Source organism: Silurus aristotelis, assembly GCF_946808225.1.
Source record: "Silurus aristotelis genome assembly, chromosome: 20".
Lineage (NCBI taxonomy): Eukaryota > Metazoa > Chordata > Actinopteri > Siluriformes > Siluridae > Silurus > Silurus aristotelis.
The window spans coordinates 17650689-17669587 of NC_139593.1; the positions used below are offsets into that span (position 1 = coordinate 17650689).

Genomic DNA, 18899 nt, shown 5'->3' on the forward strand with positions numbered 1-18899 from the left:
TTGGTTTCGTGGTAGAGGTATTTTCTGTAAAGTGGCTGCATGACAGGAGCTTATATTCAATAAGTGAGAAAACCCAGGGTTGTCCTCCACAGAATAAAACCGTAGATTCTTTGCTACAAAATTTGCTACAGATCTAGTTATTCTCTTCACTTTTTCTTGGGTGGCAAAATGGATTTTTTTTTTGTTGCTATTTTTGGCTGAGCTAAGTCCATTTTGGCACTGTAGGCGTCAGAATGGTGAAAATGGTTAACGTGGTTTAATGGTATTCCCTACATATCATCATTTGTGTGTTGTGCACACAGTGTGCCTTGTCCAGTTCGTGCTTACCAGTTTGTTCATAAAAGCCAGTATATGCAGAGATCTCAGATTTTAGCATGCTGGGTGCATTTTTTTATAACTTGCCTCGGTGCCATTTTAAGCTAGTGGGGCAAGTGTGTACGGGATGAATGATGTCACTTGGCTATAATCAATTATGATATTATTGCATCAATGCATAATCATCCACGTTCGCATCGCAATGCACCAAAGCCGAATAAATTCAACACCTCTAATGTATACATATCATTATAATTTTGTATCTTGAATTTGAATAAGACGCGAATATCACTTATATTTAGAAATGTGAAAAGAAAGAAAGAAAGAAAGAAAGAAAGAAAGAAAGAAAGAAAGAAAGAAAGAAAGAAAGAAAGAAAAAGAAAGAAAGGAAATTCGTCATTAAAACAGAAGATTCTAACAATCTTGGTATTAGGAGGTTATAATCCAAAGTTTTCCGTTCAATGTTTGTAAGAGGAATATTTAAATACAGATTACATACTGCAGTTCGGTGGAGGCACATGAGTGTGTAATTATAGAAAAACCTCTAGAGAGATAACAGCAAGACATGTAAATGTATTCTTGAGAATTCCCATGTATTTCTTGAGATAACAAAAAAATGATATAGTTATGCTCGAATGAAATAGCTATAATTTTTTTGTGTTATCTCAAGAAATACATGGGAATTCTCAAGAATACATATACCGTAATTTCCGGACTATAAAGCGCACCCGTATATAAGCCGCACCCACTGAATTTTACAAATATTTTAATTTTTAACATAAATAAGCCACATCTGTGTATAAGCCGCACTAATGAACTTTACACAGGCTTTAACGAAAGACAGTGTCTGTTACACGGTGTAACCGGTGAAATATGTTGTGGCTCCTTTAAGAGCAGAGCGGCATTTTGGGAATAGCAAGTCACTGCATTCTGCCAGTATTACTGCATGTGTGTGCGTGTGAGACTGAGGATTATGTGCTCGTTATTTTCTGATGCTCATTTTTAAGTTTCTTTGACTAACCCTTAACGCTGTTGCCAAGAAAAATAAAAAAGCACGAGTTTTGGAAACCTGTCTGTGCTTATATGATTTCATTTGCAACTGGAGTTAGCGAGCTCTCCCTTAACCCAGACTCAACGCGTTACAACGGCTTGTATCTAAACAGGAGCCGACCAAGAAAGTCATTGTTTACTGTTTTCCTCCTTCCTTTCATAACTGTATTTCTTTTGGGAGTTTATCTTTTGGCATCATCGTGCGTTTAAAAATCAACACCGGTGGAAGTTTTTCTCCCGATGCCGTGCAGCTCAGAACACAAGTGAGGTGCATTTTTTCGTTTCCGTTCGGAAATTTTATTGGTCTAATTTTATGTCGCTCAGTTTTTTGGCTTGAAGTTTGTGAAACCGGGAAAAACCCAGGAAAAATCCATAAATTAGCCCCTTCGTTGTTTAAGCCGCGGGGTTCAAAACGTGGGGAAAAAAGTAGCGGCTTATATTCCGAAAAATACGGTACATGTCGCTGTTTTTTACTAGAATAAACAGCACTTCAAACCTGCAGGAGGTGTAAGCCTAGATACAATGTAGTGCTTTAATGGAATCATTTTTATATTGATTCAATGGAATCAAAATTATAAGTTTTACTAGTGAAAATGTAAAACAGTGTAGGCACTATACATTAATAGCTCACTGGTTACTCTCCTGTCACATTTATAGAAGTAAAACAATACACATAATAAAAACGATGTCTTGCCTTGTATTTAGACAATGGCAAAGACTAATTTCATCCAGCAACAATAAACTTTCTTTCGGCTTCTCCCGTTAGGGGTCGCTACAGCGGATCCTCCGCATGTTTGATTTGGCACGTTTTTACCACTAGACCACTAGGGACACACTTCATCCAGCAACAATGCATTTGTTCATTTTTTTTTTCATTCCAGAAAATTAAAATTACATATTCAAAAGGTAGGCAAAACAGCTGTAAACCCCTTTGGATGACAAACACAATAAAATGTTTTTCATTCAATTCCTTTCCAGGACACTTCTCTTCAGAGCAACATGAATAACTCAACTTAAAACTGTCCACATCTAAGAAGGAAGCTGTTAACTATTGTTTGTGCATAGTTTGACTGTTTGAGTTCTAAGCTTTAACTTGCCCCTGTATTCAGCATTCTGTCAGACAAACAGATTCCTGTGCACCACCCACAAATGTCCCTTTCCCTCTCATTATTTTGATCTCAGTCACAGTCACTAGCCTAATATTCAGTTGGTTGATGGAACGAACAGCAAGATGAAGTGTATATGCAACAACTGCTTTACAGTACAGAAATATAACGACCTAAAACGTGCTATAAAACGCAGCTCAACAGCTTAAGGCAAATAAAACTCTTGACTGGCATAGCAATAAAACCAACTGAGCATGCTTTCACTGAAGACAAAACCATAGGCATGAAAACTCACCAATCTGCAGCAACTAAAGGCTGCTGCAGAAAAAGACCTTGCAAAGTATCTCATGAGCATAACCTCAGCATTTGATGAGGTCATTGGTTTCCGGAATTCATGAATTCATTGACTACAAAGTATTTGCTTTCAACAATTACAAATAATTCTTATATCTCTAATTATATTAGTTTTTCGAGTTAATTTGAAAATATCAGTAATTCCTGATTGATTACTAAACATTTATGTTAAACCTCTTGAAATAAAAATGAAAGTCTATTATTCAATTTCATTTGTGATTATACAACGGCAGAATTACAAAGAATTGCGTCACCGTAAATTTTTTTTTCCATCATATCAAGTTCCATCGTATGGGGGAAAAGTTTTAAAGCTTTAAAATGATGTTGATATAATACAATATATATTATATGGTCAACGGTGTGTGTGACATCCATACTCATATTTGTCCTTTAGATACTTGTTTTAAGAATTAAGAGGAGCATAGGGTGATGTATAAGAGTGGAGGAAGGTGCACACAGGTGGACAATATTCTATGCAGGAGATGCAACCTGAAGGAGACTGTAAGGTGTTGGCAGGGGACAGTGTAGCTAGACAGCATTGGATGGTGATCTGTGAGATGGTTTTGGAAGTGAAGAAGAAGAAGAGGAGAAGAGTGAAGACTGACAGAAGAAGAAGATGGTGGAAACTGAAGGAGGAAGACTTTAGTATGAGATTCAGGAAAGAGGACAGACAGGGGCTGGTTGGTGCTAAAGATGTGCTGGATGATTGAGCAACTACTGCAGAAGTAATAAGGGAGACTGCTGGGAAAGTACTTGCTGTAAGGCAAGGTGAGAGGATGCCTGAGGAGTGTGCTGGTACCGATGTTTAAGAATAAGGGCGATCTGCAGACCTGCAGTAACTACAGGGGAATAAAGTTGATCAGTCACACCATGAAGTTATGGGAAAGAGTAGTGGAAGCCAGGCTGAGTGAAGAGGTGACCATCTGTGAGCAACAGTGTGGTTTTATGCCGAGGGAGAGCACCATTATTTGCTTTGAGAATGTTGATGGAGAAGTATAGAGAAGGTCAAAAGGAGTTGCATTGTGTGTTTGTGGATTTAGAGAAAGCGTACAACAGGGTGCCGAGAAAGGAGTTGTGGTATTGTATGAGGAACTCAGGTGTGTCAGAGAAGTATGTGAGGGTGGTGCAGGACATGTATGAGGACAGTGTGACAGCAGTGAAGTGTGCAGTAGGAATGACAGACTGGTTCAAGGTTGAGGTTGTTCTGCATCAAGGATCTGAGCCCTTTCCTGTTTGCAGTAGTGATAGACAGGTTGACGGACGAGGTCAGACAGGAGTCTCCCTGGACTATGATGTTTGTGGATGATATTGTGATTTGTGGTGAGAGTAGGAAGCAGGTGGAGAAGAGCCTGAAAAGGTGGAGGTACGCCTCTTCAGTTCATCCCAATAGAGTTTAGTTGAAATGAGGTCAGAAATCTGTGCAGGTCACTTGTGTTATTACTCACTGACCATGACAAATTATAGAGCTTGCTTTGCACACAATCTTATTGCAATGCTGGAAGAAAAGTGGGCAAGGCCAGTAAGTTCTAGTAAAGGGAAATCTTAATAATAAAGCATACAAAGACTTTCAAGACAATTGTGTACTTCAAACTTTGCAGCAACTGTTTTGGGAAGATCCACATATGTGTAAGTGAGAGGTGTCCACATACATTTGGCCATATCACGTATTTCATATGTAAATTGCATTTGTAAATAAATATAAAACATTTTGACTTAAATTGTAAAAGTAATTTTGAGGTCATGTCCCACCCACCTGCTCTAGCAGCTGTCTAAGCCTCTTAAGCTGAGACTCAAGCTGCTTGTTATGGTCTTCCAGAATTTGCATTCTTGCCTCTAAGCGACCCTTGTGTTGTCTCAGTAGTTTTGCCTCAGCAATGAGTTCAGCATCACGATTTTGGGGTGAAACAGGTAGCATTGGTGGAGGTGAAGGTAGAGGTGAAAAACCCTTGTGGTCATGGGCCTTTTTAAGCCCATCATATTCTGCCTGTAGCCTCCTACAACAATGACATATGATTAATAATTTCAACAGTGTAACAAGTATCGAAGCATTTGAATATAAACAATATTTATTTAAATAATCAAACCTATTCTCCTGCTCAAGATCATTGAGAACTCTCTCAAGTTCTCCCTTCTCTTCATTCTCCATTGAAATAAGGATCTGTGCAGGGCTCTGTGGATGGTTTAACGGGGAGGCCTGGTTAAGACTCTGGCAGTAGTGCTGGATCAGTAGATGCTCATCATCCCTATAGTGATCAGGAAACGTATTTCACTCGTAAAAAAAATCCCAATGCATATGTCTTAACAATATTAACATATAGAAATATTCAATATTTCACTAAAACATGCCTATAGATTTTGAGCAATGCTCGATACTAAATTCATCAAAAAAAATTTGCCCCAGCAAAAATAAACAAAAAGAAAAGAAAAGAAAAAAAAAGGTGAGGTTGCGGAAGACAGTTTCATGTCACAGGTCATGCACCATGGCAAGAGTGAGCACCGCAACAAGACACAATATAGTTATAATGCATCAGCAAGGTCTCCCAGAGGCAAAGATCTCAAAGAAGACTGGGCTGAAACACTTAATGATGAGAAACGTAGACTCAGTAGTTAGCCAAAAAACTAAGCGGATGAAAAACCCATCATGCTTACTTCCATTAAACAAAGGGGAAAAAAAATATCCATCAGTGCCATTAGCAAAGAACTGGCAAAAACCTGTGGGACTTAGAGAAGTCTAATGAGCAGTGGTCTTCATAGAAGAATGGAAACAAGGTCAAACAAGTAAACTATTTGTGAAAAGATAGGAACTGGGCAGATGTCAGCAAGTGCTTCAGAATGATGAATAAACATTTCAAATATTTGGTTGCAACAAAAAAAAGAAGTTGTTTGCTTGGCTGGAAAAAGGAATGATATTGAGTGTCTGCAAGTAACAGTAAGGCATGCTGGAGGTTCCTTGCAAGTTTGGGGCTGCATTTCTGCAAATTGGGTTGGAAATTTGGTATGGATTAATCGTGTCCGCAATGCTGAGTCAGATACTTATTCATCATGCAATACCACCAGGGAGGCGTCTGATTGGCCCCAAATGTATTCTGCAGCAGAACGATGACGACAAACATACAGCCAATGTCATTACAAGGAGTGGATATGATGATTTTGGTCCCCACAGAGATCTGATCTCAATAGCACAGAGTCCGTCTGAGATTACATGAAGAGACAGGACGATATGGGGAGCCTACATCGACCAAAGATCTGTGGTTAGTTGACCAAAATGTTTTGCATGCAAAGGGCCATCACACCAAATATCGATTGAATATGGATTTTTCTTCTGTTCATTTACTTTCCATTTTGTAAATTGATATTAAGAACCTATTAGCAGTTCTATTTCTGCATTCCACTTTTACAGCATTCTTTTCTACAAGTGGCTAAAACTTCTGCACAGTACATCCAGACAGACTGAACAAAGCCGCCAAGATAAAACAACAGTCTTTATCACTGCTAACAACCTCCACATGGTAGATGTGAGGGTACCTATTTTTTTTAAGTAAACCTTGAAATAAGATATAAAGAAGCCATACCACAAGATGAAAAGTAAGAACTGGAAAGACCAGAAGGAATTAGGACCAGGAAATAAAGTCACCAAGAAGTTATGAACTTCACCACAAAGTTCTGGACCCTAATTTAACCTAAATTAAATTAAGAGGGAAGTGGTAGATTAGTGGTTCATGCTCTGCGTTACTGATCGGGAGGCTGGGGGTTCAAGCCCCAATATCACTAGTCTGCAACTCTTGGGCTCTTGAGTGACAAGTAATGTACATGTGACAAGTAACAGGCTCCAATTCCAAAGTGATGTTAAGTATAGACAGAGAGAGCTTTTAAATACAAAAGCTGTTACGTAACTGTTGAAATACACATCAAGCAACCAATCGGTGTGCAACATACAGTTCAGTGTCAGATCAACAGCAAGAAGAGCATTTAGAGGGAAATAAATGATGGAAGAAACTCCGGACTCGAATTTAATTTGTCTACATGTTAATAACCCAGCCAGATTCCTTATTAAAACACATCAAATATTTTTTATAAAATACATATTAAAACAAAGAAAGATAGCTCACATGCTCTCATTGGGAGAAATATTCTCATTCACATACGAGCCATTTCTGTTTTCCATTTCGGCGAGCCTGTAAAAGACAGAATTATTTTAGTTATTGTCATTTATCAAAATGCACTTGAAGAGATTTCCCCCAATGTTAGTCTTGAATAGCACTGCCCATAATATTTTGATGTTCTATTTCCCCCATCCTACAGAACTTCAGAACAGTGGTGTGTAACACCTGGAAATTCCCTGTGCGTAGCTTAGTGTATTTTTTTGTCTGTTGTGAAACTATTGATTCTCTTCTGCTAGAAGGTTGGAACGTGTGCTTTACTCAATTTATGCAGAGTGAATTCCAAATGAACACGTACCCAAGTGTTAAACACCACCGCTGGTCATGAGTTCAAATCCCAGCTGCCACTCCGGGGCCCCTGCACAAGGCCCTTATCCTTTAACTACTCGAAAGTTGCTCTGAATAAGAGCATCTAGTATGGGTCGAGCTTATTAATTAGCCTCAAAAACTACTTGCACCAGTCTAGAGAACTAGGACTGTATAAATAACAATTTTATAAACATCTGACATCTTCCATGACACTTCCCATTAAACCAAATAATCCATATTTGAACTGTAATTTATGAGCAAAGTCGAAAGAATAATTAAAAGAAATATAACTTTGCAAATTTCCAGGAATTTCATCAAATTTCTTGAAATGTTCAGCACAAAAAAAATAAATAAATAACTGCTTGTTTACATGCATGAGTCAAATCAATAGCACTCATATCATATATAATATGTAATAAGAAATGACAGAGCAGACTCTTTCTGCTGAGGAGACTAAGGTCTTTTGGAGTGCAGGGAGGCTATTGAAGACCTTTTTTTGACTCTGTGGTGGCCTCAGCCATCTTCTATGGTGTGGTTTGCTGGTGCAGCAGCATCTCTACTGCAGACAGGAAGAGACTGGACAAGCTGATCAGGAAGGCCAGCTCAGTCCTGGGGATTCCCCTGGACACTGTACAGGAGGTGGGAGAAAGGAGGATGGTAGCTAAACTATCATCATTGCTGCAAAACGCCTCTCACCCCCTGATTGAAACAGTTGAGGTCTTTTCTCCCTGCTGCTATTAGACTTTACAATCAGAGCTGCTCCCAGTGAACCAGTCACCAAATTAAACACTGATATTACTGTTTAACTGCAAAAATAACAATAACTACGTTTTTTAAGCGACACATGTGCAATAACAATAATTTAAAAACCGTGCAATATTACCAGTGTGCGTGTGCAATATGTTCGATAGTGTAACTACTTACTCATGGTCTTTTTTTTCTTCTTTTGAGTTCATACATTGTGTTGTGTATATACTATATACAGTATTATGTTTCTACTTTTTTATTATTTTTTTTTAAACATATGTGCACATTTCTTTTTCTTTGCTGCTGTAACACAGAAATTTCCCCACTTTGGGACGAATAAAGGTTTATCTTATCTTATCTTATCTCATCAAAATGTTCAAAAAAGGCTTTAGAAGACCAGAAATTCAAAAACATATATAACCTTAATTGATTCTTCTTGTTAATTTTCCAAATAAGTTTAAAATAACAACACTTCCAAATTTAAGTTACATATATTTGAATGCTTGCAGGGCTTAAAAAAAAAAATCCACCCATGAACGACAACCTGCCTAATACATGATTTTCTTGGTTTAACAAAATCTAGTATTAAAACCTATTCATAACAGCAACTTGCAAATTAATGCTCAAATCATTTACATGTGGCTATTTGTTAAATGCTGTCACCAGGACTGACTTAAAAATGTAAACTACTAAATGCAAAAGTTAAATATTGTCGTCATGCACAATGCCAAATAATTTAGAAATTGACTACATCTAAGGCTAGAACATGCAATAAATTAAATAATATCATGACTCACATGAGTACCGTAATTTCCGGACTATTTTGTCTACACTAAAACTAGTGAACTTTACACAGGCTTTAATGAAAGACAGTGTCTGTTACACGGCTTGTATCTAAACAGTAGCCTACCAAGAAAGTCATTGTTCACTGTCTTCCTCCTTCCTTTCACAACTATTTCTCTCTCGTTTATCTTTTGGCATCGTCGTGCGTTTAAAAATCACCATCGGTGAATCTTTACTCCTGATGCCGTGCAGCTCAGAACACAGGTGAAGTGTGTTTTCATGCCCGGTTGTTTTCAGCGTGACGAATGATTCACATTTCCTGTAGACAGTCCGAGTGAGCGGCAGCTGAAACGTCAGGGGAACCTCATCCATATTTATGATGTGGTGCTGCCCGATTCAGTGGGAGCGCATCTGATTTAATATAAAGAGTTTCATTGGTTCAGCTGAACCCGTTCGGCAATTTCATTGGTCTAATGTTATGGGGTTCAGGTTTTTGGCTTGAAGTTTGTGAAACTGGAAAAAACCCAGGAAATATCCATAAATTAGCCGCTTCATTGTTTAAGCCGCGGAGTTCAAAGCGTGGGAAAAAAGTAGCGGCTTATAGTCCGGAAAATACGGTAAATAATCCGCACCAGAAATTGTCAGTTAAATTCAAATAAATCTGTTCCACATGCTGTCCATTGTATTAATATGTGTCTCCTATTTTTTAATTGTCTGTTACATTTGACAGCAAAGAAAAAACACAATTTCTTTTTAAGTCGGCTTTTTTCTGTTCCTGATATATTAAGCAATTGCATGTCAAAAACAATGCTAACTTGCACGATGACCTGTGACTCATGGTCCCAGAATATTGACTGCATAAAACCATCTCTAAATGAATAATTCTGTTCTTGTAAATATTGGAATAAGTCACTAATATTAATTTGCCCACTCTGTATACCAGCCATAGTCAACAGACCAGAATTTAATGAATTATTCAGCTATTATTTACCGACAGTGTGAGCAGTTAGTAGTTGAAGGAAAAAGTAATGATGAGGGTTGTGCTTTAATGCCAATATTTCACCAAAATGAGGACAGGTTCCCATTAGAGTCTGGTTCCTCTCAATGCTTCTTCTTCATACCATCTCAGGTTGTGTTTTCTGGCCTCTGTCGCCACTGGCTTGCTCGTTAGGGATATGTTACGCTACAGGACTATAATATAGGGAGTTATATTCATATTTAATTAACTTCTATTAAGCTGCTTTGGGAAAATGTCCATTGTTAAGAGTCCATTGCTATAAGATTGAATCGTATTGATTCTCTGGTGATAAAACAGAGAATAGTGTGATAATACTAACATTCTAATTTTGCTAAATATCTGTAATACTGCTAATACACTAATATTAATAACTTACATTTTCCATATGAACAGCAACAGAGTTTTCATAGTTCTTTTTTTATATTGCACCAAAATGGATTTGCAATGCAGCAATCATTGTAGATTTTCAACTAATTTCTAAGGCTGCTCTCACCTGCTAGCGTAATGTTCAATGCGTGAGTGAGTGTCATCATGGGACAGCTGTGGAGAAGATGCTGGTCTATAATTGACATAAAAAAAAAATAAGGATGCAAATGATCAAAAATTATTTCTTACATTTACATTTCTTGATGTTGGTTTTCATTTTAGTTTATTGTAGCCGAGAAAAGATTTCTATACCTGACCTACAATCCTAATTCCCCAAATTCCCAGTCGGGGAAAATGTAATGTAGGCTGCTTCGGAACCAGATTAGAATGTGTGACTAGCAGTCTGTATGCTGGAATTAGCATAACAGAAATGTGGTCTCAGTAGCCGAGGTGTGAGCGAGTCTTTGCCCGGTATGTGCCAGGAATGTTTGTGTAAACAACATCCCAGTCCCCAGATTTAACACTTAATATTATTTCTGTTATATTGTGAATAAAATCTGGGTTTGTGAGATGGGCAAATCATTGCATTCTGCTATTAATTGACATTTTCCCAAGTTTTTGGAATTTGTGTTGTACAATAGATACAGTAATCCCCTGCTTTACTGCGGTTCGAATCCCGTGCCCCCGGTTAATTGCGGAATTGCATTTGCCACAAACAATTTGTCTCAGCCACTTTTTTGACGTTATTGGACATTTCAACCAATAACCAAGCAGAGAAACTATACATAGGCTACGCTACAACACAACTGTATACTGTACAGTACTCACTTTAAATGTAAATTTACTTAATATAATTTAAACAATAAAAATAAAAGCATTTTTGGGGTGGCGTCCTTTCCTTTATGAAGGGCGGTTTTGGAACTTAACCACTGCGATAAACGGGGGATTATTGTACTGCAGTACAAACCGGTTAATATAAGCTGGATAAAGAAATGCATGCTAGGATTGATCTCATCATCATATGCAGCATGGTAAAATGTTACTGGCCTTTCTTGGGTATGCAGGAGGTTTCAAGATCCTCTACGCATATATTTAGGTCTCATATCAAAAGATTTTCAGACAACAGATACGAATTTCAGCTTTCATTATCTGCTATTTGCTTTTGGATGTCAAACAACTTGCAACATGGCACCTTTTGGTCAAATTCAGCTATTTTGCAAGTGGTCAAAGTAATAAAACAAGTAACTGACAGGTGTTTCTAACTGCCTGAAAATGCCTTTTATAGATTCACTGTTTGGCCAATTTGGAAAGATGAAAAAAACCTCTGGTTTACAAACGGTTTGGCCAAGAAAACACAATAGCAGTTGATGATAGAAATATTGTGAAAGTTTTAAAGGAAAAACCCAAAACAGCATTCAGACGCCTATTATAATAACCCCCACAAGACAATGCCTGGGAAAGCATCAAAAATAAGCATCAAAAAGAATACAAAAGTTTGGTCATGATTAAATGTTTCCAATATTTTTTGCTCACCTAAAAAAAAAAAAATGTCTGTCACCAAAGGTGCCATGTGCTAATGAAAGCTAAAATTCTGATCTATTGCCTTTATCTTTTGATCACAAACCCTGTCACAAACTGTCTTCAGTGTATAAATTAAACAAATGAATTGATTGTGTACCAGTACTTTTGGAAGAGTCTGTATATGCCTCAGTCATGTTCATTTGGATATATTATTTATTTTATCAGTAAAATAATTATTTTTAGGAGTCGTGTGAATAGTTGTAATGTGAATAAGTAATTTGAATACTCACGGGTGGTCAACAGGCCAGAAATTGATCAGAGTAACAGGGCTGCAAATCACACACACACACACACACACACACACACACACACACACAAATTATTTTATGATCTTTTTAGTTTTCATTTTTTAGCAATTGCTTTAATAAAAAAATGGCAGAATATTGCACACAAATGTAATATTGCAGATGTAATATTGCAGATTATTATAAACTAGTGATATGAGCAACTGTAATAGTGATGCTTTTCATGCACCACTAATTACGTCTAGTTTCTAATCCCAGTGCTATTTTGCAACTTGTGGAAAACCTGGAGTAAAATCCATGCATAGGGAATATGTAAAACTCTAACATTACAGTAACCAATCAGGTATCTATGAACTGTGAGGCAACAATGCTTCCCACTGTTAGCGAAAACACCAGCCACCCCCAAACCCTAGGAAGCCGAGAATCAAGCACATTGACAAAACTAAAAGCGTGGATGACAAAGACGAAGGCAAAACAACAGTAGAGCAATCAGCATAATGATCTGGCACTTTCACTTTTCAAGCATCACCTGTAGAGCTTTGACATTTGGTTTCTGGTGGCATTTATGACCTTTTTGATCTAATTTTAACGGGGGCCCAGTTCTTTATTTTGGCAAAGTGGAAGAGGAACTCCTGTCAGAATGCTGAAAAGTGAAAAGTCAATCTAAATAGCTCCCAGTCATGACTTATGTTATCTTGTTTATTTGCTTCTTTGCTCCAGTGTGCCATAGAGTCCCAGGGAGCTGGAAATTGGACTGGGCAGTTCTGTTAGGGCTTGGGAGAACCAGAACTTTTCCATGTGGAGAGCCCTTGGATAGTTGTGAGCCAAAATCTGAAGACTGCTGAGGTCTCATGGCTCAATACTTGAATTTCTCATTAAACTTTCTTTCGGCTTCTCCCATTAGGGGTCGCCACAGCGGACCATCCGTATTCATGATCCGCATGTTTGCTTTGGCACGTGTTTTTACACTGGATGCCCTTCCTAACGCAACCCTCCTCATTTATCCGGGCTTGGGACCGCCACTGGCTGGTACAAGCTAATGGCTGGGGTCGGTTCCCTGACCGGGAATCGAACCCGGGCCGCGAGAGCGCCGAATCCTAACCACTAGACCACCCGGGAACCTACTTGAATTTCTCATTAAAAGTGTTTAATTCTCTTTCAGCCAGAGGTTAACAGTAAAGATGTTAACAGATGTCATCCTTAAACTTGGGTTGGTGGGCGGGTGCTTGGGGGTGTTTTACTTGAAGATCAATTGTCTTTGACCAGATAAGGTGGGAGGTGGCATTTTATAATAAAAAACACCAAAAAAATTCATCCCAAGAATAGTGGTAGACTGGTAGTCTTTTGTAAAAGTGTCCTATTTCTATTAAAGTGACTAAATAGAATAAAAGACACAAACATCTGAAATAACTTCTAGTAGTACTTATCTACAGCATCCTTCTTATTGCAGATGTGCCTGACAACACTAAAACTATACACAATAACACAAATGCACAATTCGAAATTATTTTCCAGTCATATCAGCAGAGAATTCATGAGATATTCCTTCTGTCCCCTCCACTTTCCACTTTAGACAAAAAAGAAACAGCGCTTAAAAAATATGAATTGAAAAAAAGCAATGCACATTTATAACAGGTTGAACTCAAGCAAAGCAAACTTTCATTAGGCACAATAAAAGGTCATTGAAAATCTCTCACGTCTCCATGTTATCGCCCTCCAGAATGGTCTGCACAGGAAGGTAGCCCATACGGGGGTGTTTGGCAAAGTAACGTTTTGTCCTGAACTTGTTCTTTAGCACCTTGGCAAAATCCCTTACATCTTCGCCAGAGGTTGTCTATGACATGCACACACACACACACACACACACACACACACACACACACACACACACACAAACAATATATAATTAAAACTGACTGCAGGAAGGTGAAACTGGACATGCACCTACCATACAATATACCTGGCTGCATATAGAGCGAATATTATATTATATATTTAGTAATTATTTCAGCATTTTAATTCATTCATATATTCATATTCATTTCCTTTAGCACATTTTCGTGATTCAGTGTGACCGCCAATAATTTTGGCACCCTTGATAAATCTGAGCAAAGACAGTTGTGAAAAATTGTTGGTCTGGCAAGCTAAAGATGCCTATGCATCTTTAGGGCCTATGCATCAACAGGGCCTATGCTCAGATAAAACCAAAAATATTTCTTTCAATAGACACCGAAGGTCATAGTCATATGTAAAAGTAACCCATGCCTACTGTTAAATATGATGGCTGCTTTTTTGGGGGCTGGTGGTATACATATCATTATGATCTCTATTATATATCAACGGATATCAAATAAACATCTGCCTTTGCTGGGAAGCTTAAAATGGGGCACAGTTGGATCTTTCATCAAAACAATGGCTTAAACATACATTAAAATCAACCGCAGCATGCTTTACTGACCAGAAAACCAAGCCCATGTCACGCCATTTCCAGTCCCGGCGAAAGGAGGTAGCACAAAGTATTAACTAAAAAGAGTGCCACTAATTGTGCAACACATATATTAGGATATGACAAAGATGTTTTTTTTTTTTAGATTTAACTGTATTTTGAGAGAAGTGTATTTAAAAATAATTTTTCATAGCCTTCTTTGCTCCTATTTATCAACCATCCCAATACACTGTGTAATTCTGTATTATTAATCAGAAACATGTGATATCTACTGTACACTCGCCAGCCCACTTAATGAGGAATATCTCTAAGCTCGCTCATGCATGCAATTATAAAATCTATCAATTCATTGGCAATAGCCCACTGAAAAAGATCATAGAAAAGCAGGAGTTTAAAGCAGCAGCCAATATTTAAATCTAACATCAGAAGAAGAAAGAATTTGTCCTGAGGGGCTTTGGCAGTGGCATGGTTGATATTGCCAGACAAACTGGTGTGACTATTTTAAAAACTGCTGATCTACTTAAATCTTCCAAAAATCTTTACAGTTAAAAAAAACTGCAAACAAAAGCAGCAGTTCCGTAGGTGGATTTTTTTTTAGGTTCAGTCATATCTTAGTCTAATAGAACACCTTTAGAATTGAATAAATGTACAAATCTTCAGCAATTCTGTGCCAATATAATCAGAAACCCAAATAAAAGTTTTCAATATCTTTCAAATATATCCAATCCATTAGCAATCGAGTCGTTTCTAAGAGTATAGAGGATCATATGCAAACTGTGTTCCTAATAAAGTGACCAGTAAGCGCACACTACCTGTAAAAAGTTTGGAAACACTTTTTGAAACACATGTATGAACATATTTTGTTTATAGGCAACAAACTAGGTTGAAAGCAAAATAGACAAAACAGACGAATAACAGTTACCAGATATCCACAGTGAAACATTCAGGTGGAAGTTAGTGGTTTGGGATGGTTTTGGAGCAGGGAAGGTTGGACACTTACACTGATCCGTCATGGCTACTATTGTAAACTCCAGCACCATGCAATTTCATCTGGAATGCGGCTAATCAGATCCGACTTATATTATTAAATTACCGTAATTTCCGGACTATTAGGCGAACCCATATATAAGCCGCACCCACTGAATTTTACGAAGATTTTTATTTTAAACATAATTACGCCGCACCTGTCTAAGAGCCGCACCTGTCTAAGAGCCGCAGTTTTACTACACTGAAACTAATGAACTTTACACAGGCTTTAACGAAAGACAGTCTCTGTTACACGGTGTAACAGGTGAAATATGTTGTGGCTCCTTTAAAAGCAGAGCGGCATTTTGGGAATAGCCTGCCGCTGCATTTTTCCGCATTTTTTTACTGTTTTGGCATATGTTAACTACAGACAGACCATTGTTATATGACATATGTCCAAAAAGATTACACACACACACACACACACACACACACACACACACACACACACACACACACACACAAAATAACTAAAAGACAGCATGGCCAAACATACCGGAGTGCAATATTCAACCATGGGGTATTGCATTTTATGACCCTTGGCCACTCTGCCTGAAAAGAAGCAGCTTTGGCAGATGTCGTAGTTAAAGTGCTTTAAGCTTCTATACCTGCAGAAAGGCGAGGTAAAGCAGAAGGTCAGAACGGTACCGTACACTAAATGAAATAAAAAAAAAGGATGCAGAAGCACCTAACAGGTTTATCTATCACTAGATAAGATAATAATATTAATAGAAAAATAACATTAAATAAATTAAATAAACAATATTTTTATCACTGCAAATTTGCCACACGAGTGTAGTGTGTTAAAAGTAGTCATTAGACCAAGAACAGTTTTTATTTTTTAGGAAATCATAGTTTTGGGTGGGATATGTATGATATTTGAACTGTATGTATTATATATGAACGGTAATTTCACATGCTACTGACAAACCTAGCGTCAAGCAGCAGATATACATTTTTTAAAGAAATAAATTACCTGAAGCCTATAATAGGACATTCCTTGCAAATGTTGCATTTGGCCTGGTGCTTGGCCGTCTCTGCTGCTGAAACGCGGTGAAGTACAGGGAGCCAGACCATTGACTGTGGCTCCAACCGCATCCAATCCAAGAAGACTGAAGCTTCTAGCTCTGGCTTGTTATTTGCCTTTAGAAAAGGAAATACAAACATAAAGACATGCAGCACAAGGGGTTTTTATGCTACCTGAGAGGATTTTTGCTTGCCATCCTCAGCATGGTAATTAAAGATATGTATGATGCATGATGGCTTGTGTTTAAAAGAAGTACTCAAACAAACAGTTACAGAAAAATTACCTTAACACCCTTATTTTTCAATATAAGTGAATAAAATGTTTTTAAAAATAATTATAATTGTTTATATAACTATTACCAACTTTTGAGCAATCATATACCAAATTCTTTGTACCTATATATATATATATTATATATACACAGCCGAACCCACTTATCTCGACCTCGGTTAACTCGCCAACCCTATTAAGTCAACGTTTTTGTTGTGGAACCGCCAAATTCTCGCTTTGTCTTAGCATTTTTTAATCGGTTATATCGATTCTTATATGTCGCCGAACCCTAATATCTCGAGCACAAGGGGGGCAAATTTGCCACTTAACATCGGTTATCTCGATCCACATGACCAATCGCCGGCTTTTGCCACGTCACCATCTCACTAACGTATTTTCGCGTATATAAGACGCGTCTTATAGAAAGTTTTACATACCCCTCACCCAGGGTGCGTCTTATATACGCGAAAACATGGTAGTGAGACGGCACTTTGCAGCCGCAGAAGAACTCGTGGAAGTGGCGAAAAAATCAAGCCTTACAGATGCTACAGGTGTAGGACACTTTTCAGAGCTGTGTGTCAGAGTGAAATGACTCGAGAATTTAATGTTGACACTGGTTAGCTTTTTGTAAAAACGAACTACACCTCGCACGTTTTTTGTGATTTTGTGAGCGATCTTTGTGTTTGCAATGTTGGAGAATATAATAAAGGTTTGTATTGTATACTGGTAAATCTCTGCTGTTAGTTGGTGCACATATGCCTTTTGTTGTTAGCAAACATGTATGTACATTTTTATAGCATGCCTTTATCAAACAAATCGTGGCAACGCTGTTGTGTAGAAAAAAACCTCCAAAAACACGTGCATGCACATTCTCATTTATTAACGCACATCATGTACATAAAGAAATTTCAATCACGTTAATATATTGACGCCATGTTGGTTTTCGTTTGTCTCGATCATCGGTTATCTCGCCGCTTTTTGGCGTCCCCTAGGCCCTCGACATAACCGGGTTCCACTGTTTATACAATATATTGTACAATATACAACACAATGATGTGTCTGCAATTTCCTATGTAGATTCACAAATTAAAATATAACAAATACAACAACCGACTTACAAACTGAAAACAGCTGCGCACACTAGGTTCAATGTTGCTTCCTCCAAATGATGCCACCTCACCCAGCTGCCTGGGGATTTGGATTGAGTCATGCAGCAGAAGGCCAAGGCGTCGCTGATCACAGAAACCTGTGGCACTAGCCACCTGTCTAAACAGAACTAGTGAAAACAAAATCTTGTGAGAACTGCCGTCCAAGATGAATACAAGGAAATTATACACTGCGAAAAGGGGCATTTTGTCTGGAAATCATTGTCGTCATTTTTTTTAAGTGGCAAAACCTCTATTACAAAGCAACCTAAAAAGCATAACTATATATAACTATAAGGGGAAAACACATCTAACTTGCGTAACTAAACAGCAGGTGTAAATAGCGCTCCTATTTTTTTAAATCATAGTTTATTAAAAAATGCTAATCAACATAAAATAACTTACATCTGTATTTGTCTTCAAGGTGAGCTTTGCAGAGTGAGATTATTCCTGTTTTTAAAGACAGGGTTCGGATCCTCCCAGTTCTACCTCTGTGAAAGACAGAGATGATAAAATGTTTATACCTTAACACTGCCGAATGCACAGGTATAGCAAGAGTTAAATCGATGCTTTGGCTAATCCAGGCTGTAAATCAGGGCTCCTGTGTGAAACAAAACAGTGGGAAGGAAAGCAATGGCAATCTGGTGGACTAGTTTTCTGGATAGTTTTTGAGTTTAGAACAATTTCCTGAAATACAAAATGACAGTCTCCAAAACATCAATTTTGCAAAACAGGAAAAGTAACAGAAAAATGCCAATAGACTTCTTTCATTTTTTACTACTTACATTTTTTACTTCGAACCATAACATTAAAATCACTGATAGGTGAAGTAAATAAAATTGATTATCTGGTTACTATGACACCTGTCAAGGGGTAAGATATATTAGGCAACAAGGAAGTCCGGTGTGTTGAAAGCAAGGAAAATGTTTACATTTACGGCATTTAGCAGAC

At 37.8% G+C, this 18899-nt stretch overlaps 1 protein-coding gene across 25 annotated transcripts in view; it reads right to left on the reverse strand.

Annotated features, from left to right (window-relative positions):
* dmd (dystrophin) overlaps positions 1–18899 on the reverse strand; it is a 200158-nt gene that overhangs the window by 32241 nt on the left and 149018 nt on the right. For 15 of the 25 annotated variants that reach the window (XR_014530373.1, XR_014530375.1, XR_014530377.1 and 12 more), the window contains 10 exons: positions 18354–18439; positions 17922–18079; positions 16483–16649; positions 16003–16114; positions 13732–13868; positions 12020–12058; positions 10336–10401; positions 6935–7000; positions 4910–5068; positions 4579–4819 (listed from right to left, as the gene is read on the reverse strand). Coding sequence is in view for 19 of the 25 variants with exons in the window: in XM_083522231.1 (XP_083378357.1) it covers positions 4579–4819; positions 4910–5068; positions 6935–7000; positions 10336–10401; positions 12020–12058; positions 13732–13868; positions 16003–16114; positions 16483–16649; positions 17922–18079; positions 18354–18439 (1231 nt within the window). In the remaining 6 variants the exon portion in view is untranslated. The remainder of the gene's footprint in view (positions 1–4578; positions 4820–4909; positions 5069–6934; positions 7001–10335; positions 10402–12019; positions 12059–13731; positions 13869–16002; positions 16115–16482; positions 16650–17921; positions 18080–18353; positions 18440–18899) is intronic. The other 10 variants (XR_014530372.1, XR_014530374.1, XR_014530376.1 and 7 more) reach the window with 1 other exon arrangement.